Genomic DNA, 22,773 nt, shown 5'->3' with positions numbered 1-22,773 from the left:
ACTCTCTGGTAGCAAGCATCAGCAGGAACCAAATATGTAGTTCAAGTGTCTTATCTGCCTGTGAAATTATGCATAGTGTCATCTTCATAGAATCATAGAATCCCTACAGTGTAGAAGGAGACCTTTCCGGCCCATTGAGTCTGCACCACCCCCGTCCCTTGCAACCCCTTAACCCCACCTAACCTTTGTACCTTAAGGCCAATTTAGAATGGCCAATCCACCTAACCTGTACATCTTTGGACTGCGGGAGGAAACCGGAGCACCCGGAGGAACCCACACAGACATGGTGAGAATGTGTAAACTCCACACAGACCCAAGGCCACAGGCTCGGAATCAAATCTGGGTTCCTGGCAGCAGTGCTAACCACTGTGCCACCATGCTGCCCAATCCTGCAGACAATGTTATGGCCAATCAAAATCTACACTGCTAAAAACACTCTAAAGCCTGAAACTCCCACAGCTGTTTAACAATTTTGCTATTAGCCATATTAAAGATAAATTATTGGTAATTCATAGAGGCAATTTATTGCCTGGATTTTGTTAAAATAATAACAGCGAGGCTATTAGCACTTACTACTATTACAGGGTGAATCTGACAGCAATTCTGACCCCCATGCCTTCACAGTTAAACACACAAATCTAGGCATTTCTGTCAGAAATATCCTAATCCTTCTAAGGATGTATTGTTCTAGTCTTTGTCAATAAGCTTCAGCTCTGCAATCAGTGTAATGGTGTGAACTTGCAGTACTTCCTCACTAGAAACATTTCTGTGGCCCTGAAAACTAATTTTGTAGGTGCAGGATCTCATTCCCACAGAAGAAAATTAATGGTGCAGATTCTTTGTAAAAATAAATTATTTTGAAGGAGTTCGACAAGTCATGGACGTTATTAATTATGCACTTTCGAGAATTGGATTACATCGAATGTTAGGGGGGGGGGGTGGAGAGCTGGGAGGAGGGGTAGTGTATGTGTTAATGGTGACTATGGGTGATTCCTGATTCCTTTTTGTCATTTGTTTATGTTAACATGCGGGCTTATGTTTGGGGGTTTGGTGGGAGGATGGGATTGTTGTCATTGATATGCCATTGATCAAAGTCAGTTCCTTCACTGGGACTGGTTTAGCACACTAGGCTAAATAGCTGTCTTGTAATGCAGAACAATTCCCATACCGGCCTCCCCGAACAGGCGCTGGAATGTGATGACTAAGGGCTTTTCACAGTAACTTCATTGAAGCCTACTTGTGACAATAAGCTGTTATTATTATATTATTATTATATATGGGGATTGACATTGCATTCGTTACTGATTGTTTATTGTTGGGTGTAAATTTGGGAGAAAATGCGAAAAGGGGGAGAATAAAATTATTTAAAAAAATAAATAAATAAATTATTTTTAAAAGTTTTTTCTGTTTATCTCTCATCATTAATCCCATCTATACTTCCCAATCTTTTTTGCTTTCACTAGATGATTTAAATCTTACTTAAACTTCCTGTTTATACTTTCTGGTTTGGACTCTTCCTGTTGTATCCTGGCTGATTGGGGCTCTGTGTTTCTCAGTAAAGGTATTTCAATTGCTATTGCTGGCACTGTTCACAGATGCTGCAGATTCCACATCAAAGATGCCACACTGGAAAATACCCTGGATTACTAGGAGTCTTGGAAAAAAAGTATTTGGGCAGTTGGCAATGAGTTGCCTAGCGAGTGCTGTTCCTTCGCCATGGAGAAAACAAATCCAAACTAGTGTCACATTCTTTAAACAGTACATACACCTTACTAATAGAAGTTACAGGCTTTTGTAAGGATACTTGCAAGTTAAATCCTTTCTTTTAGAGATAATATGCTGAGAGGAATGTATAATGAGTCTCTCCAGCATCTCTCTGCCCACCGTCTATAACTGTTCATAATTAGCCATTTTTTATGCATTTCTGCCCTACTGGACTGGAGCTGGTAATTCATTTCCTCCTCCAGGGTTAAGTGCCATACTAAACCATCTTTGTCTAGGCAGCCTGGATCAGAGATGCTGGCATTTTTCTAATTTAGATTTGTATGAATCTACACGAATGCTTCGCATCAAATGCTAGCTGATAGATTGAAATGCAATGTGCGTAAAATGTGCAAATACTTATTAAAACTTAATTCTTCAAGCATTGTGATAAATTTATTTTCCATTGTGACAAAAAATTATTTGTAAGAGGGGTGATTCAGTCTGAAGATATCCTCCGAAAAGGCCATAGTTGTTATTAGTGTGATTTATTATTGGGTTAAATTAATATTAATCAATCTCCATTATGGCTAATAAGCTTAGCTGTAAGGCAGATATGGCTAATTCAGGCTTTTGAAGCTTTTGTCAAATTTGGATGACTGATACCAGCTGAATAACTGATATACCTTAATTTGAACACAATATTAAAAAATGTGGCCATCACATTTCTCAGAAATTCAAGTTGCTCTACAATATCCTGTTAGAGTCTTATATAAAACAATTACTTGTGTTCAGTTAGAAGATGCTTTATAAAAAAAGGCACCACAGGCTCTGCATCACAAATGGGCCGGCCTATGAAGATTATGTTTTAAAAATAAATACCACGAAAATCTCCAGAAAAAGGTGCATTTACAATTTGTACACCTAGTTGGCTCCATGTGTATGTGTACTACATGGTATTGGGGTTCCCTTTTGATTTTAGCACCAAAATTTGAATCTACTGTTCATGGTGTATGCCTGATGTAACATTTTTACAGATTCTTATGAGGGTGGCACAGTGGTTCGCACTGCTGCATCACAGTGCCAGGGACCCGGGTTGGATTCTGGCCTTGGGGGACTGTGTGCATGGAGTTTGCACGTTATCCCAGTGTTTGCGTGAGTTTCCTCCAGTCTCGCCTCATAGTCCAAAGATATGCAGGTTTGGTGAATTGGCCATGATCAATGTACGGGGTTACGGGGATAGGGTGGGGCAGTGGGCCCCGGTAGGGTGCTCTTTCGGAGGGTTGGTTCAGACCTCTATGTGCTGAATGATCTCCTTCTGCACTGTATGGATTCTAAGGATTCCTGACATAAACCCATTTTATTTTGAGTCTACTGTGCATCGTTCCAGTGTCAAATAGCTTACATATGTTCACCACTTAGACTAACACATGATAAATGATCACTTGTCTGAGAGCTACTAGGGCCTGCGGGATTGTACTTCATCAGGTGAAGATAGTAAAAAGTGTGGTGGTGTAAAGGAAAGGCTGCGCTTTTCAGCTACTTCAGCTCAAGATGACTATCCTGATGACTGCATCAAAAAATGTATAATTGTATTTATTTCTAATCAGAGATTATACTGTTCTAATGTTTTAACAATCAAAGTTCTTATTCACTATCAATAATAAAAACAACTAAGAGCACAGAATATAATGTTTAAACTAACTTCAGAAGACAATTTTGGAATATTGCATCAATCATCATTGTTAACAGCTCTTATTATGAACAATGAACAAAACATGACTGCAGATGCATTTCAGCATGGTATCTTTGATTGGGTATCTCTTGCAGAAAAGGAATCAGCCAACGGTTGAAAACACATGTACTACAGCTGTTACTTCAACAGTGGTAGCAACTGATACACATAATAACATTTCGACAAAGACAAGCAGTTAGCTTTTACTGAGATGGGCATTTCCTTGATATGCACATCCAGCATCCAGCTGTAAACATACAACATACTTCTAACAGACTTTTTAAATCCAAGAGGAGCAAACATTCAGTTGACAAAACAAGGGGAATCTCAGGTATGGGAGCCTAGCAGAGGTAGTTATTATTAATCAGAGTCAGCCATGTGCATCAGCTTGTGGCAGCATGCACTGACGAGCGCAGCCACACACAACAATACTGGCTGTTTCTACTGAACGCACAGCAGACAGACAGACAGACACGTAGTGCTGTACTTACAATCATCTGCCATTATCAGAGAGCAGAATAATTAAAGAAAATGATAATCAGACCATCATATTACTTTCTAATTTAATGCAATTTTCAAATCAGTTGATTTTTACAATGTTGTTAATGGAAACTGAGCAACACTCGAGCCCTTTTGGTTAAATATAAAAAAACATGCAGACTGAGATCTGAAGGTTTTAATTATTAAAAAAGATTGCCAAAATGTCAAGAGAGACCACTACTACACATTTGATTTTTAAAAAACTTTTGCCCTTTCAAACATTGTTTAATTAAAATTGGATTTACACAAAATTTAAAAAAAAAGTACTTTATCAGTGCCCATACTTCACTCTGAATAAAATTCTAAATCTCTTGATACAAAAAATGTCAAAGGTCATCATGGATATCAAATTATTGATAGGTAAGCAATTAATATTAACATTGTTACACAATCCTTTTTGCTGTAAGGGAGGATATATTTAATTACAATTATATGTATATATACAAGCAAGTGTTTAACACCATCAGGCTATCTCGCGAAAATGAACTTAGATTAGCAATGTTTTTCTTCACTCTTTTATCCATGCCCAACTCACGAGAAATTGCCTGCTCTTTCTTTATTTTAGTCACACTTACAGCATTAGTGAGTAAAAGCAATGCTTACAATGACTGGAACAGAATGCATTCTTTTAACATTTACACTGATCAATGCCCCAATTCGTTCATGCACTAGAAGGCATCAGGGCAAGCAACCCAATCCATATAGTCAGTTTTATAGACATTTTATTATTAATTTGCTGCAGATTCTTTGTGACTTATAATAAATAGTAAACTGAATTATTAGGTAACTTGTTATTACAAAGAATGGAGATTATATATCAACATGATCGGTCACTTTATCTTTCTACAGACATGATGGATCAATCTGATATTTTTTCAACTCTGCTACATTAATTTTCTCTGTCGGTTCATTAGCCAGAAATATGGATTTTAATTCAGAACTTGCTACTTACCGTTTGATCTGTTAAAGGTGGTAAGACAATAGTTTTCTCCATTGTGTTCATTACAATCTTCCACAACTCTTTTAGGACACGCTTCAACACAGTTTTCTCACAGATCTTTGCAAAAAGTGTCAAACTGGAAGAGGAAGAAAGCTTGCACAAATATTCAAATGGGTAACTGCTACAAATTGCTGTCATTTAGGGCCAGCTTAGAAAAATGTCGCACAACACTTCAAAGGAGTAGGTTTTAAGGTATGTTTTAAAGTTGGAGATGGATGTATAGAAGCAGAGAGGTTTATGGAGGGAATTCCAGAACTAAAGGCCGAGGCAGTCGGAGAACATTACCGTCAATGATACAGTGGCAGAAATCAATATTGTACAGGAGGCCAGAGAGGAGTGCAAAGATCTTGTAAAGTTACAGAGTTGGAGGAGGCTAAAGAGATGGAGCAGGGTAAGGGTATGAAGGTGTGAGATCTTTAAATTTGAAGCACAGGCAGACCATGAGCCAGTGTAGGTCAGTGAACAAAATGGTCATGTTTGACGGCATACCATCCGTTGGATACTAGCAGAATTATTTTGGATGAGATGTAGTTAATGGAGGATTACAGGTAGGCAGCCAGCCTAGAGAACTTTAGAAAAGTAGAGTTTGCAGATAAAAAAGGTTTTTGATGGGCTGAGGCAGATGGAACATATGTAATATTAGAGATGTCGAAGTAGACAATCTTGGTGATAGAGATTATGTTGAGTCACATTGGCTTTGCAACTAGAGAATAGTAGTTTATTTAAATAAAAAATGTACTAAGTCTGTTTAATCCTCTACTTGCTACAAATAAATAAAGAACTTGCCTTTATATAACACCTTTACAAACTCAGGACATCCATAGCTCTTTGGTGTAGTCTCTTGTGTGATAGAAAATGTGGCAGGCAATTTGCGCATAGCAAGGTTCATAAACAGTACGATGATAATGATCAGAACATCTGTTTTTTTTTAAGTGATGTTGGCTGAAGGATAAGTATTATCTATGTTGTGTTTTTTTTAAAAAGTAGTATGATGGTGCCTTTATTTTTCACCTGAGGGGCCAGATAAGACTTTGGTTTAATATCTCACCCAAAAGACAGCATTTCTTTTTTTAAATAAATTTAGTGCACCCAATTATTTGTTTTCTAATTAATGTGCAATTTAGCCTGGCCAATCCACCCACTGGCACATCTTTGGGTTGTGGGGGGTGAAACCTATGCAGACACGGGGAGAATGTGCAAACTCCACACAGACAGTAACCCGGGGCTGGGATCGAACCTGGGTCCTCAGTGTCATAGGCAGCAGTGCTAACCACTGCACCATTGTGCCGCCCAAAAGACAGCATTTCTAACCGTGCAGCATTCCTTAGTAATGTACTGGAGTGTCACCCTAGATTTTGTACTTAAAAAAGTTTGAGTGGCATTTGAACCCCAAATCTCTGACTCAGAAGTGACAATGCTATCAACTGATCCATGTACAACACCTGATAGAATATGCCCCATGTCTATTTATACTCAGGTATATAATATACCTTTAAATATACCATATCAAGCATTATTCTGACAAGAAGGGAAAATGTAAAGGAATTAATATCTTCCCTTGTACTGATATAATGGGTGGGATTCTCCGTTTAATTGACTAAGTGCTAATGCCGGACCGAATGGGGTGGGGGGAGGGTGGGGGGTGGGGGGGGGGGGTTGCACGGTCCCAATGGCAGCGCCAGTCCCGGAGCAATTCAAGGCATGCTAATTGGCTAGCCCTTATGCCATGTGGAAATAGTGCAATTCCAACTCACGCCAGTGTCGGGATTGGCACTGGAGTGCCTGACAGGCTGGAGCTGCATATAAACACTCTACTCCCCAAGCACACTCAATCCAGCCAAGAAGATGGCACTCTGAAGAGCGGCTCCGAGGTTTGTGGATGCAGAGCTAGAGATACTGCTGGATGCCCAGAGTGGGAAGGAGACAGCCACCCACTGATGTCAACCGGGCAGGTGGCAGAAGCCATGAGCAAAGTGGGCCCCTCTGCGGGAACCAGGCAGCTGTGATGGAAAAAGCTGCATGACCTCCTCAGGGAACCTGAGTGAGTCACCACCTCAGTGCCATTGGCACCACCCCCATCTCACACACCACCATCCAACACCTCTCACCCCCACCCACCCTCTTGCGCAATTACCAGGCAGACCGGTAGGCAGTGCTGGTTTAGGATCAGCAACCCCCCCCCAGGCCAGCCATGGTGAGCCGCCACCTCTGCGCATCTGGCATCACCCCCACGCCACACCCCCGTAAACCATCCATCCATCGCCAGCGGGCGACTAAATCCCACCTACCGGCAGTACACTTCCACCCTACCCTTCACCACATGCCAACACTGTACTACCCAGCATGGCCAGATGCCCTGCAGACACAGGCCAGCAGCTGAAGACCCCCTGCGCTGCGCGTGTCAGATTGTCTCACACTGTGCATTATATGATCCCCCAGGGGAAGGTGGTGCACAACTGCTGGGAGCGGGTGAAGATTGGAAGGGGCCTGCTGGACCTGCGGCCCCTTACTGTTGAGGAATAGAGGGCATTGGGTCTGGCCAGCGGGGGTGGCAGAATGGATAGTCACCGAGGTGGAAATCGGCATGGGACAACCAAGTGAGGCCCAATGCATTGCGATGTCCCTATGGCATGTGAGGCAGCCCCCCACTTTCTCACTCCCAGCACGTCACTCCTACCCCCTCCTCGCCCAAGTGGTATGCGACACTGGGGCAGAAGACAGATGGTGCAGAGCACCGGAGCTCATTGCGGAGCTGGTCATCATCATCCTCCGCCCCATGGACCAGACCCGCTGATACTGCCGACCCAGGGCCAACACCCTGCAGTGAAGCTGGTGAGAAGCTCAGCGGGGGGGGGGGGGGGGGGGGGGGGGGGGGGGGAGTGCAGGGAGGGAGAGGTTGCCCATGGGTTGTGGGAGGGGGGGGGGGGGGGGGAAGAGTGAGGTTGGGTGATTGCAGGGTTGGGACGGGATGGTTGAGCTGCCAGTGGCTAGGCCCCTGCGTCGGCAAAAATGGAGACATTAAAATTGTCTTGTGCACGCCAGCCCTGGTGCACACGTTGTGCAGCCTCCCGTGCCTGCCTGGGCCCCATGGCGTGCCTATCTTGGCCCTCCTCACATCCTCCTCATTGGATGAGGCTTGCCGTTCCGCCACCTCCTCCTCCAACACGTCCCCCCTGCAGCACAATGTTGTGGTGAGTTTCATTATAGCCGGTCTCCGCATCGTCCTGAGGCCTAGAGATAGGTGACCGCAATTCCTAGAGCCCCTGACCCAGGGGTGCACCTCGAAGTGGCGGGCACCAACAAGTGTACCAGGAAAAAGCAAATGTTGAGAATCATGGGAGGCCGGAGACTGGGTCTGACCATTAACGATGCGTTAATGAATGTTACTGCATGATTTGCATTCCCACGCTAACACGGGGCGTGGAACGCATCCCTGCTGAAGGCGCTCGGAGCACGCCACCCCAAGTGGCGACCAGAGCCAACCTCGATTTGTGGCTGACTCCCAATTCTCCGCCTGATTTCAATTCCGACATTGCTGGATAGAGAATCCCACACAATATTTTAACTACAGTCAACGTAAATCCTTTTCATTCCATAATGATAGAGGAACACCAAAGTGTCCTTCAATCTTAAAATAAATTCAGGTAATTTGTTTTGTATACTATTGGAAGTAGTTAGGTACCAGGATTACACAAACAACATGGTGTGAGGTCTTTCTTCCACTACTCCCAATTAAATGGAAATTTGACCTTTGATAAAAGTGTAAAATTGGGAACATTAGCTTGGCCCATCTGTTATATACCTCTCCTGATTTTGTTTGCCGTTGACTTTATTAAGACAAAAATTGGGCCTTTCGCATATGTAGGGATCTTGAAAGCAGGTGAATAGGATTCAACGCTACCCTCTCATGAGTCAATAATGTGCTCAAAAATGTTCTCAATTAAAATTATAGAAAACTCTGACTAACTTGCTATCCAGCAGGTCCATGAGTGGTTGGAGAACATTGTCAGCATCCTGAGCCACACTGTTACATGTGCTGGCAGGGACATTTCCTGTTCCTTTCACCTGGCTGAGAATATCTCCCATCTGTTTCACACATTCCTCAATGTGAGGCTGAAAACTGAAAAATACCAAAGAGAATCAAGCACGACTTTATAAATAAACCATACATTTGAACATGCCAAGCAAAGGATGTAAAACACTGTACATTACATTCTGGTACCTTTTGTGACATGTCATTTCTTTTATTTGTAATAGTTACACTGCAAGTAAAACATTAAAATAATATATTTATTTTAATTTTAATTAAAATAATGAGTATTTCTTATCCCAATGAAACGTATCAACTCTCTGGACGGAGCTACCTGGTTTAAAATGCATTATTGTTATAGAATCAAATTTTCAAAGTGATCACTATCAAATTCACCATCTCTGCATAGTATACTATTGGGATGCTGGACCCAACTTTTGTTTGGATACTGGACAGGAACCCCCAACACTTTTTCAATTTGTAAAACTGTGAGTGAAGGAATCTTCACCCCAGAAGTGATGACTCTGACCAATAGGTATCTTTCATGTTAAAACACACTTTAATTTTAATACAGAATTAACCATATTAATATCAAAGAAATAGCTTGACAGTTAACAGTTGTTAAATAAAAGAAAAAAACTTTAATTTATTATCTACACTTGCCACCAATTCCAATTAAGCAAACCAAGACAGATCAAATGCCACTTATAAATAAAGTTAACAAAACAGGTTACTTGCTTATCTGTGCAGACCTTTGGAGAGAGAGAAACCCTTTCATGAACAATCTGAAAATCCTTCTGTTTTTGAGACTCTTCTGCTCAGCCTAGCAGCATTTGGCAAAACTGTAAATAAAGATGGATCTGGTACCTCCCATTAATTACAATGTGTGCATCCCATGAAGATGCCCCATGACTTGCTTAGCTAGGACTAAACACCTTTCCGCAAATTATCTACACTCCAAGGAATATCCAGTGATCAAAACAATACCTTAATATCCACCCCTCTGTAAACAAGTAAATGGTTCAAATCAATAATCACCTCACCTTTTATGACTCCTTAATTATACCTTTAGTAGACACACTGCCTGTATGTATTTTAATCCAGGGTGTTTAATCACGCTACTGCCATAAATATGAAATATATCAAAATTTCTACATTCATCACAATATTGTCTAGCCCAAGTACATACAGCCTTTAGTTGCCTACCAGTTGTTGGAATAAAAGTCTAATAAACTACCAAATGCACATTAGGTTTGGTTTGCAACTTTTGGTTTTGAAACTAATCATTCAAAACAAAAGGTGGCCAATGCACGACTGTATTTAATTGCAGATGTTTTAAATATTACAAACATATTGAAATTCTTACCTTATTGCAAACACCCTGCTGAGGTCATCCAGCACGTTGTTGAGTTTTATCTGTAGTTCTTTTAAAATGTCACTGGCTTCAGCGTTCAGCTGAAAATACAAGCAAGTATTCACTGTATATACTGCCATTATTCAGAAAACCACAGCCAAGCTGAACACGGTGGGTGAGCGAGGAGATGAGCGGAGAATTGAAAACAAAAATACATTTTAAAGGGCCAGATGCAAAAAGCAAGGTAGGTCAAATATTATTTTCCTTTCAGTCTTTTATTACATGCTCATATATTTTTCATAATTGCATACTTGAGCCACAGATCAATATAATGATAAATCCTGAAGCTGAAGTGCTGTCTTGGAGTGTGTGAACTCAACGGTGTACAATTTAATCTCCATGAACAGGATGGAGGACCACTGAATAATACATTTCACTGCTGCTCTTGAATGACGCACTAATATCATACTGTAGAATTTTTAAAAATCACTAAGTTCAACACTAATAGTTACTGCTTTTGACATATGTGAACACTCTACCTCAGAAGCAAATGGCTGTATGCGATGCTTTCTCAGTACACGTTAACCATGAAGAATGGCCAACCAAGAAGGAGACAGTACTTGTTTTTTATGCAAGAAAATAGGACCAAACCCTAAAGCTTCCACAAAATCTTCATTCTGTGGAGGTCCTGGCATACAGACCTACGTGGGAATTGCCCAGGAAGTTGTAACTTCTGCGAGACTTAATATAATAATCGCTTATTGTCACAAATAAGTTTCAATGAAGTTACTGTGAAAAGCTCCTAGTCACCACATTCTGGCGCCTGTTCGGGGAGGCTGGTATGGGAATTCGACCTGTTCTGCTGGCCTTGTTCTGCATTACAAGCCAGCTGTTTAGCCCACTGTACTAAACCAGCCCCTCTTCGGACAGATTACTGTATTTACCCTTGGTAGTTACCCAGGAAACATTAGACAGATTAAAACCTAGGGCGGGATTCACGGACCCACCGCCGGGTCAGAGAATCGCCGGGGGCCTGCGTCAATCCCGCCCCCACCGTTTCCCAGATTCTCCGCCACCAGAGATTCGGCGAGGGCGGGAATCACGCCGGTCGACGGGACCCCCGGCGATTCTCCAGCCCGCGATGGGCCGAAGTCCCGCCGCTGTCAAACCTCTTCGGCCGGCCGGAATCAAAACATCTACCTGACCGGCGGGACTGGCGGCGCGGGCGGGCTCCGGGGTCCTGGAGGGGACGTGGGGTACCCCCATGGTGGCCTGGCCCGCAATCGGGGCCCACCGATCGGCAGGCGGGCCTATGCCGTGGGGGCACTCTTTTCCTTCCGCCTTCGCCATGGTCTTCACCATGGCGGAGGTGGAAGTGACCCCCTCCCCTGCGCAGGGATGATGTCAGCAGCCGCTGACGCTCCGGCGCATGCGCAGACTTACGCCAGCCGGCAAAGTCCTTTTGGCCCCGGCTGGGGTGGCGCCAAACGCTGCCCACGCCAGCCGGCAGAGCGCCAACCACTCCGGCGAGGGCCTAGCTCCTCAATGTGAGGGCTTGGCCCCTAAAGGTGCGAAGACTTCCGTACCTTTGTGAGGTTCACGTCACTCCGTCACGCCGGGACCCCCCGCCCCGCCGGGTAGGGGAGAATCCCGGCCCTAGTCTTTCATCTGGGTAACTGCACAACTAACCACTAACCGACTCGGCAACTACCCCTTGACTCTGCTAACTACACCCCCAACCACCTGACTAGTCCCAACCTGACTATGCCCTCCAAATAACCCAACTACATCCAACAAAACGATCCTCCCAATCCAACTACACCACCCTGACTAGACCAGACTACCCAATCTTCCATCTACCATCTCACCACCCTGCCACCTTATCCACTTACCTACTCATCCACTAACATTTATTTGCTAACAATCAAACTGGACCATTAAACATACCATAGGACAGCTGGTTTAGCACAGTGGGCTAAACAGCTGGCTTGTAATGCAGAACAAGGCCAGCTGGGCGGTTCAATTCCCGTACCGGCCTCCCCGAACAGGCGCCGGAATGTGGCAACTAGGGGCTTATCACAATAACTTCATTGAAGCCTACTTGTGACAATAAGATAATTATTATTATAATGCCATTAAAAGGTGTCTCCCTCCTGACTCTACTGTTGCCTCAACGGGTTCCCTGACGGACACTGCACTGCGCATTTCTTTGGAAGTTGGGTTTGGAAGATCCTGGTAGAAAAGTGCAGCAGTGTTGAGTTGGAGGAATTTCCCACTACAGCAGCAATCCAACAGTACTTGATGCTAAAATCCAGGCCATTATATCTGGTTAATACAATATTTGTTTAGATGCTAGGATCCAAACATCTACTTTGCATGTAAAAGATAATACGTGAAAATAAAATGGATTAAAATAAGCAAAGGGGGTGGGAAGTCTCACAATCTTTGACAGTGACACCACAGTTCTGCTGTTATAGTGCCGGAAAGTTAGTGGAAACATGCGCTTTAGTGCAGTATGGCACGTGGGTGCTGCTTTTGCACAAGCAAATTTCCTCACATGTAATCCCCATCAAATCTACTCAGGGTACAATTCTGTAGCTTAATTATCCAAGCAAGTGGATGTTTCCAGAGTAATACCAGACCTGCAAACGTGTTAATTTAGATCCCCCCAAAAAACAGGTGCAACTTTTCAGACAAATGTATGAGGGGAGGTGGTGAGCTGCACCTACTTCACCTTTAGATTACAGACATCCAAGGAACTGGTTTTAAACTTCCTTCACATTTTTAATCACTGATACCTGCATTTAATTTTACTGTTGTGCTTTCCACTTCTCCCTGAAAATATATTTGAAAACCTTGACTTCCGCCACCACCGACATTCGCATTCAGTTGACTTTGGACAAGGGATGGTTCCCCATGGGCATGCCATCATGGAGGAGGAGTTGCAGCAGCAGTGTGGCTAGGCCTGGAAAATTAGGCAGAGGGTCGAAGTTCACTGGGTATTGTTTATACCATGTGTACAGGTCACATTAGTCCAAGAAGACCTGTCTGAGCAGTGATGCAACAGCAGCTGTGCCTGTCCATGGGTGTCATTGAACATCATTGCCAATTTCAGCATGAAGATCTGCCAATTTTCTCCACTGCCAGAATTGGTCTGCGGTGGCAATTAAAGTGGCAGCCCCCTCACACTTTATGGTTCTGCATCCTTCTACATTGTGTCATGAGAATGTCACTTTGAAAAATGTTTGTCTGCTCAAGTGGCTGCAGTGATGTCAGAGTGTGGGTGGAGCTGAGCTTTGGCTCTGCTTTTTAGTTTCGCTTTGAGGAAAAGCTTGGGTGCGTCTGTGTTTTTTTAGTTTCATTTTAGTGTTGGAGCTACAGCCAGCAAAAGGTGTAATTTTGATCTCTCTGCCATCTATCTCTAGATCATTTGGTGAATTCAGAGTGATAACTGCTCTCAGTAGAGAATTTAAACCTGATGTGCTTATGTAAAAAGGATTTTTGTCTTATGGACGTTAAAAGGAAAGTTTAAGGATTATTTAGAGTGTTGTATTCTTTGGGGGTTGTATTTTAATTGATGGTTGCTAAGAAGTTCACTGTATGTTTTAAAAATGTTAACTGAGTTCATAGAATAAACATTGTTTTGCGTTAAAAATACTTTTAGATTTCTGCTGCACCACATCTGTAGAGTGGGCCATGTGCTCCCCATACCACAATCTAGTAAAAGTTGTGGGTCAGGTGATCTCCATGATATACTTTGGAGTTCTCTAAACCCTGGCCCATAACAATTGTCAGTGAATATGTGTGCAGGAATAATTAAGGGACATGAACAGTATAGGGTGCTATGATGGTATGCATTTGACATTGAAGATGCCAACCAAACAACCACTGATGTGCATGAACAGGAAGGGGAGACAATACCATGTAAGCCATTCATCTGTAATATAAATCAGGCAGTCCACCCATTTGCCACAACAAGGGCATAGAGGGAAGCTTCTGCAAGATTTCTTAATAGACTGAAGGACTATGGTGGCATCACTTTAGCTTTCTTCTACAGATGTACTTCAAATTATATCATGGAGATCACCTGACCCACAACTTTTACTATTTACTATGAAATGACAGTGGCTGTAGTCAAGGCAGGGATCAATACAGTGCACTGCTGTGTCTCTCTCCAGTTGTTTCCATTGTTGCAGTTTGTGCATCAATGGAGATCAAAGTCTCCACTAGTTCCTGGCTGCCTGTCATCTGGAGACCTGTTGGAGCTGCCACGTACTGCATTGTTACCTTCACGGGAGAGAAGCCTTCATAATTATTATTATTAGCTGCTGCTGCAAAAGAGAACTGTTAACTCAACAACCACACCTCTCAAAGGTCACACATGCTGGAGCTTGTACCTAGATTTTATGTTCCTCATTTGTTCGGGGGGGGGGGTTGGTGCCCATGAATTCTGAGTGTCACAACTCTGAATTAATAAATTGCCCTCTTCGCTACTTATGCCCATTGTCATTCACCTACCATTCTGCTGGTTCCATTCAGTGCCGGTGTGTAAAACTCCCCCTCCCCAATATAATTTTGTGGGTGGGTCGCACCTGGTGGGAATTGCACCGCATTTCCCGCTGGACACCACGGCCGGGATTCTCCAAAATCCCGGCCAAGTGTTGTCGCCGGCGTAAACATCGGAGTGATGTACGCCAGCGTCAATGGGCCTTCTGCCCAGCAATTCAGCGATCTTCAGGGGGCAGCTCCGGTGCCCAAAAGCGGTCCTGCACAGACCCGCACCGGCGCACGCGTGTGGTTGCCATCTCCGCGCCGGCGCAGAGCAACATGTCGGAGGCCTACAGTGGGCCAATAAAGAATTTTAAAGGTGCTTGAAAAGAATACTACCCTGTCCAGCCCCACACATAGACAGAGATCCTCCCCAAAAAACACCAGGGTGACACCCTCAACATACACAAGAGCAACCTCTTCCCCCCCCCCGCACCATAAGGGGAACTTCCCTGCACCCCCATGGAGCTCCCAAGCGGGCCCATCCCTGGCATGTCCCTGGGGACTAATCTTACCTTTGCACTCCTGGCGGGTTCTCCTCAACTGCTTCATATTTCGCAAAAGCAGTTGTAAACTTCGCCGACCTGGGGGGAATTCTTTCTGTGGGGAATTCTTTGTGCGGGAGGGAACATATGACGGAGAAACCCTTTAAATGTACTTAAACTGATTCCGATGAATTTAAATGAGGTTCCCTCCCAGAAAGGGATTGTCACCAATGAGGGGCAAAGCAAATCAGAGAACAGGATCTCGCTGCCGAGATTATCGTTTTAGTGGTCCAGCGGAATATTCCGCTGGGGGTCAGCATTTTTGACCATGGCAAACACCAGCAGAAAATGCCAACCAAAGTGACTGCCTTGCCATACCAGATCTGGTAGATTATCGAATTTCTTCCTGGACTGCTCTACTGAGGGAGTCAGCCAAAAGTGCCACCAACCTTAACACAGTGCAGGTTGCCAGGCTTCTAGGACCATAGTCCCAAGAGGCTTTGACTTGAGGCCCGCCACCTGGAACATCACCACTCTCCTGCTGCTTGTCTGTTTGCTTTGTGAACACAGGTATTGCCATGTTGCTTCCAAAATAACTACATTGGAGATGCCATAGTGATGTAAGAGCAGACTAAGAAGGAAAATACCCCAAGGTACTCAAATATCCTGGAGTTTCAGAAGCTCACATTTATTACACATATGAATTATCCTAAAACAGCTGCTCCTATGCAAATTATCTAATGAAGTGAATCTCTGTGCTGCTTCCCAGGTAATGAATGGCATCTTCTGACTCTATATGGTTCCACAGACGTCCAGGAGATTTAAAGTCAAAATTAACATAATTCCACAAAAACATTTTAAAGTAAAAATGGGACCTACATCTTTTCCTCCCATCGCTTCAAACATCTTTTCCAGTTGTACTCGAAGTTGCTGGATGTTGTTCATCAGAATACATGGCTACAAAAAGTTTAACATGATATAGTTATTTATTTTTAAATACAGTTACGGCCAAAATGTTTACAAAATGACTGATCTAATAGTAAATCACCATAGTCTCAGATGGCCATAGACCGTTTTCCCCTTTGAGGGGAGAGCTGACTGGTGGTGATTTAACCTAAGGATCACCACACCTCAGGCAAGAGGCAAGGTTGAGAAGGCTGGGCCTTCATGAATAACCTTAGTCGGGAATTGAACCCACGCTGTTGGCCTCGCTCTGTATCACAAACCAGCTGTCCAGCCATCTGAGCTAAACCAAAAATAAACGTGAAACTAAATATAATATATTTTAAAGGTTTATAGAGTAATTAACTTTGTTTTGCCGTAATGACATCTGGAAGTGTCTCAGAGTTCTACTGAATTATATATTTTAAAAATATAAAATTAAAGTGCTTTTTTGAAGGATTGAACAATTATTGATCGATGAATAGTGACACTATTTTAAAGGAAATATCACAGGCAAATATTTCAAACAAACAAAAAGAGAATCATCAAACTGTATAAAAATATTATACAATTATTTTCAGAGCAACATCACAAGACAAGCGTTGGCATAAAACATAAGGGACAGCATTCTTATACAGCTACAGCCACCCACAAGTAACTCCTACACAAATTTTAAACTTGTGATTTTCAAAATAGGGGGGGAAGCCTGGATACCTTTGAAATGTTTCTCATGGCAATACAGATATGATCTGTATGTAGTCAAGTGCTAAATTCTGATCCCTATTAATACATGAGATGGCGTGCAGCTGGAGACAAACAGATTAATGGGGCATGCCTTCCTAGATTCTCTTTAAATCATTTGTTGGAGCATAAAAACATTTAGTGAAATTATATGGAGATGCCAATGAATGAGTCATGGGTTTTGTGTAGACTTTTGCATTATCCATTCTTTGATGCCATGAGGGGTATTTACTGAGCAACATGCCAGGGTGGAGGCGGCCCGCCAGCAGGATTTACCGACCCGGCTGTTGTCAACGGGATTTCCCGGTGACTGCACCTATCGTCGCTAAGAAAACTGAACAGCCGGTATTTTACACCTAATCTTTGATAGTTGAACTTTAGTGTATCTTTTAAAGTATTTATTACCCTTGCACATAAAGGTTCGCAAGATCATTCTTAGCAAGTTTTTCTTAAATTTTGTAAACTAGCAAGCGAGGAACGCAGAAGATCTTTCTTATTTTTATTTTAAATTCTGGTGACAAAAGAGCAACATTGTGATTTTGTTATGCTGCAGAACCTTTTATTGCCATGGCATTTTTTGATTAGAGAAAATTAAGCAGACATTAAAAAATTAAACCTGTCAGAAACAGGCAAGAAAATGGCAAAAAAATAAAAAGGAAAGGCAGATTTAAGCAGTACAGATGGGTCTGAGACATGGAAGAGTGTTGCTAGACCCCAGACGTTTTAGACAAGTGGCGGTGTGGGATTTATTTGTGTATGCTCATCAAAACAAATAGCAAGATTTGTAAAGGTAACCAAATTGTTCCACATGGAATCATAACCGATATCATCTGCACCCTATGTATGGCAAGAGATGGAAAAAAAACTGCTAATAGTGTTAATAGTGAAAAGCTGAAATAAAAACAGAAATTTTGGAAAGAAAGAAAAAACTTTTGTATAAAAATAGAGCTATTCACGACTGCAGGGCATCACAACGGGCTTTACAGTCAATTAGGTACTCTTGAATAGAAATCACTGTTGCAATGTAGAAAATGTAGCACCAACTTGCGCAAGGCAAGATCCCACAAACAAAGATGTGATAGAACATAGAACATAGAACAGTACAGCACAGAACAGGCCCTTCGGCCCTCAATGTTGTGCCGAGCCATGATCACCCTACTCAAACCCACGTATCCACCCTATACCCGTAACCCAACAACCCCCCCCCCCCCCTTAACCTTACTTTTTTATTAGGACACTACGGGCAATTTAGCATGGCCAATCCACCTAACCCGCACATCTAGATAATCTGTGTTCAGTGATGTTGGTCGTGGAGTAAATATTTGCCAGGCCATCCATAAATATGGTACATTTCAGGCTTATTAGTATCAGCAAAAAGAAAACCCACCCTCAGTTCTCACAAAAATTCTGCACATAAACCATTTATCCACCATGTTATCAGAATTGCTGTTTTCCTAACATTACTTGAATCTATTCTCAGGTACTTTGCAGGTTACAATAAACATTCTGTCTAGAATATGGAGGAATAGGTTACCACTTTCTCCTTCGAACAGTATGATGCATAATCCTTAGCTATTATCTCAGCATACTGAAGTAGCACATTGCTGATAGTCTGGAAAAGAAAATAATTTTGTGAGCAACACAAGAGTTTTCCTTTGTTAAAACAGCATAGAAAGGCAGGAAATGGTAGATATTGAAATGCTGACCCACTGTGCGCTTTATTCAAAGTTTTAAAACATTTTCTTCTAATACTATATCTACCTCGTATTTTTGCTTTAAGGGTGTTTAAGAAACACAAGGTATATTTGCACAGCATGTGTTCATGACAACAACCATTGATGAGAGTGTTTTGGCCTATTCTTTGCATTAATAGAGTAAAAAAGGCGATAGAGTAGGGCAATGCTGGATCTCAGACATAGCCCAAATGCTCTGTTAGAACAGTCATTGTTTCTGGGTCTCACATTAATGAATTAAATCAAATATTGCAACTTTTCATTATGTTACAAGAAACAGCGTCCAATATTTCCCCTTTTTCCCCACTTGTTTTGTGACAGGAAACCGTTTCATCATCTTCCTGGCACGTGTTTCCATTTCAGGAACTTTCACCTGGAAGTGATGCTAAGTGTTGAATATGTCTGTCCACATCTGACACATTTAGATGACAGGCAAATAAGGGGAATAAAATATTTGATACATCTTTGCATCATTAAAGGCCCTACCAATTTGGGTGTCAACATTTATAAGGCTGGACGTGGTGAATGTTTATGTGGTTTGGGGTAGTGAGTAAGACCTGCTTGAAAATGTTCAATAAACTGCCAAGCCAAGTCCAATTCATTACAGAGTGTTCGACTGCATTAAGCAAATTGCACACTTTTAAAAAAAATGGTTTTGTTATTACAGCCGTAGGAATCACTGATGTTCGATATCAGGAGCCACAACAACTTCCCTCTCAATCACCTTCCCAGCCCATCTCACCAACAACCTGAAGCAGTTGACCCAGTGGCATTAAAAGAATCGTCAGGAGCCCACTATGAACAAGAAAGTGACCTTGACCATGGAAGATCACTGAAGATGAGGATCATGGAACAGAGATGCAAAGCCTGCAATGCCACCAACCCAATAGAAACCTGGAGCTATAGGTCTAAGTCTTCTGGTCCCACTCGCTCCGGTAATCGTCAAATTTGACGGACAAGCCAAAGATCCGTTGACCTTGGGCGGGAATTTCCAGTTTCGGGGTGGTCAGGACTTTAAAAATTCTGCCCATAGTATCAAACTTTACACTAATATACCTCAAAGTTTTAACAGCAGGAGAACAATTTCTGCCTTTGAACTTGTTATATGAAAGCGTTTTGATTGATAATAAAGCTGAATTTTGACTCTAATGCAGTTTTTCATCCATTGGCCAGATGTCTTTGCACCCACATTCCTTGTAAATGCTAATTTTTTTTACCTTGGCAAATCTTCTCATATAATGTCCGATAATCAGAGGATCAGGGCACTCCAGCTTCTTAATGATTTCAAAGCTCTGGTTCAATTGTGAGAACACATCCACCACAGAACAGGAGAAGAGGGCATGCTCTGATGTTTGTTGGAACTGTGATTTAAAAAAATAAGAAAATTAGCTTTCCTTGCTCCCAAACAAAATAGGTGCAAATCATAGAATTTACAGTGCAGAAGGAGGTCATTCGGCCCATTGAGTCTGCACCGGCCCTTACAAAGAGCAGCCTAGTGAAGCCCATGTATCTACCCTATCCCCGTAACCCCCACTTAATATTTTTTGGACACGAAGGGCAATTTAGCATGGCCAATCCACCTAACCCGCACATCTTTGGACTGGGAGGAAACCGGAGCACCCGGAAGAAACCCACGCAGATACAGGGAGAACATGCAGACTCCGCACAGACAGTGACCCAGCCGGGAATCGAACCTGGGATCCTGGAGTTGTGAAGCAACTATGCTAACCACTATGCTACCGTGCTGCCCTTATGCTCATGTAAGCGTCTGGTGCCAGATTTAAACGTTTTAAGTCTCACATAAATGGTAGTAATTTTCTTGTTTCACATGTTAGTGGTGTGTAAAATGAAAGTAATTGAAACTCTCCTTTTTAAAAAAGAAACACAATACAGAAGGAACACAGTACAGATGTTAAAGTTTACTTCAATCCCTTGCAAGAATGTTGTTTGCACAATGCATTATCAAATGACTATTACAAAGTATTGCCTTTGGTACAAAATTTATTTATCCACATAAATAAAAGTAAATCTGGCCTTTTTTTTGCAGTGGTGAAGTGTTTGATTATTGGACAATTTTCCAATTGACCAAATGTCCAATTGGCTAACATTTAAAAAAACACTTCGAAAGATTTACTTCAGCATTTAATGAATAAAGCTCCATCCATGTCTTCTGCCATGGCAAGAGTCCAAATAAGATGGTAATGGAAGAGTAATGACACACCCTGCTAGAAGTCCAAAAAAATGTCATTAGATTGATCTCAATAAATTTTCCTGGGGGTCTGTAGTGTATTTGTTTAATGCTTCATAGAGGCCGTGTATTCTTAGCTGAAACATTTTCATGGGGCTGTGGAACTGGGGATTTGCTATGTTTCAGATTTAAATTTAACATATTCTCTTGATATGTTATTGAGACTGCTACTGAGAGTGGTATATTCCATACAATATCTATTCCTCTGAAACAAGGCATCAGGAGCCATCATTGGGCACAACCATACTTTGTTATTTATTAATTACACCATAATTTAATTTCAAATTTAATTATTGACTAAATTATCTTTCTTGTTAAATTTCACAATTAATTTTCTGATGTCATTCAACAGAATTCAGTTCCTGAATGTGTTTAACATATTTAGCGTAATTAGACTATTTATAGAATTTAACTTGTTCGCTACTTGCTTTATTATGCTCACTTAAAAAAAAAATGAATTCCTGGCTACAATGTATAGAATGATCGCACTGTATTTTCTCCTGAGGGAGTTGTGGATTTCTTGTCATATTACATAACTAAAAATGACAGATATTTGAAATTACTAAGTAATAGGAATCCTAATAAATCCAAACTGCCTAAACAGTACTGACACTCTCATTCAAGTGAAAAAAATTGGTTTACAGCACACATTTGCCGATTTCATAACAGACATTGAAAAATAAAATAGGAAAAAATACTACCAGCAATATAAATACTGTAGCTAAAAGTGCATGCAAGAGGCTGGGAAATCAACGGAGAGTAATTCACCTCCTGCCTCCCCAAAGCCTGTCCACTGTCTATAAGGCACAGATCAAGAGTATGATGAAATACTCTCCACTCGCCGGGATGATTGTAGCTCCAATAACATTCAAGACGTTCGACACCATCCAGGACAAAGCAGCCACTTGATTTTTACCCCATCCACCACCTCCAATATTCACGCCCTCCACCACTGGCACACATGCAGCATTACATATTGCCAATGCAATCGAATATCCCTATGAATCCATTTATGTGTGTCTTTGAGCGCTGCTCCAGTCACACGCCCATTATCTCTGCCTCCTTTTTTCCCTACTGGAACCACTCAGGTCCTACATTACTTTCTGTTACATGGACATGCCACCACCACCCTCTCCTCTTAAGGCTCTACTTAAAATGTACCTCTTTGACCACAATTGTGGTAATTACTCCAGCATATCTTTTTGGTTCAGAGTACATTTTTAAAATCATTTATCTGCCTTAGGACATATTTTTATGGAAAATATGTTATATAATTGGGAGCAACAGTTAACACAAGTTCCATCAATCACACTTTAGGGATCAATTTCCTTTTCGGATCCTGAATAGTGCACCAAAAAATGATTTCTCCCTATCTTTTTCTCTCCAAGGTGAAGCCCTAAAGCTGATGCCCTATAATGGGGGTACACATCCAGAAACAAGACTTTACAGCAGAACTGCTTTTGATGTGGTCTGGAGCTGTCAATTATAGCTAGGTGTTTATAAACAATGTGGTTAGGTTCAAAGCAGGGCACTTGGAGGGGCAGGGTGTCTTTGATGAAGGGTGTCTCTGATACGGGGTCTTTCAATAGGAGGGGTGTCTTGGATCTGGAAGGGTGGTTTCCGGTCATCCTTATGCGTGCGTGTTGTGAGTGGGTGACCCACTAATTCCCATGGTTGGGGGGGGGGGGGGGGGGAAGGAATGCCCCTACTCGGCAG

At 42.2% G+C, this 22,773-nt stretch overlaps 1 protein-coding gene across 15 annotated transcripts in view; it reads right to left on the bottom strand.

Annotated features, from left to right (window-relative positions):
• The window catches only part of LOC119953729 (protein unc-13 homolog A), a 482,106-nt gene that overhangs the window by 56,356 nt on the left and 402,977 nt on the right, over nucleotides 1–22,773 (bottom strand). For 10 of the 15 annotated variants that reach the window (XM_038778280.1, XM_038778279.1, XM_038778281.1 and 7 more), the window contains 7 exons: nucleotides 20,027–20,170; nucleotides 18,611–18,688; nucleotides 16,273–16,350; nucleotides 10,373–10,461; nucleotides 8,944–9,096; nucleotides 4,929–5,052; nucleotides 3,928–3,933 (listed from right to left, as the gene is read on the bottom strand). In XM_038778280.1, the coding sequence (XP_038634208.1) occupies nucleotides 3,928–3,933; nucleotides 4,929–5,052; nucleotides 8,944–9,096; nucleotides 10,373–10,461; nucleotides 16,273–16,350; nucleotides 18,611–18,688; nucleotides 20,027–20,170 (672 nt within the window). The remainder of the gene's footprint in view (nucleotides 1–3,927; nucleotides 3,934–4,928; nucleotides 5,053–8,943; nucleotides 9,097–10,372; nucleotides 10,462–16,272; nucleotides 16,351–18,610; nucleotides 18,689–20,026; nucleotides 20,171–22,773) is intronic. The other 5 variants (XM_038778292.1, XM_038778293.1, XM_038778294.1 and 2 more) reach the window with 1 other exon arrangement.

Source organism: Scyliorhinus canicula, chromosome 18 (assembly GCF_902713615.1).
Source record: "Scyliorhinus canicula chromosome 18, sScyCan1.1, whole genome shotgun sequence".
Taxonomy (NCBI): Eukaryota; Metazoa; Chordata; class Chondrichthyes; order Carcharhiniformes; family Scyliorhinidae; genus Scyliorhinus; species Scyliorhinus canicula.
Note: the sequence above shows the minus strand (reverse complement) of the source record. Positions and strands in the feature narration are given on the sequence as shown.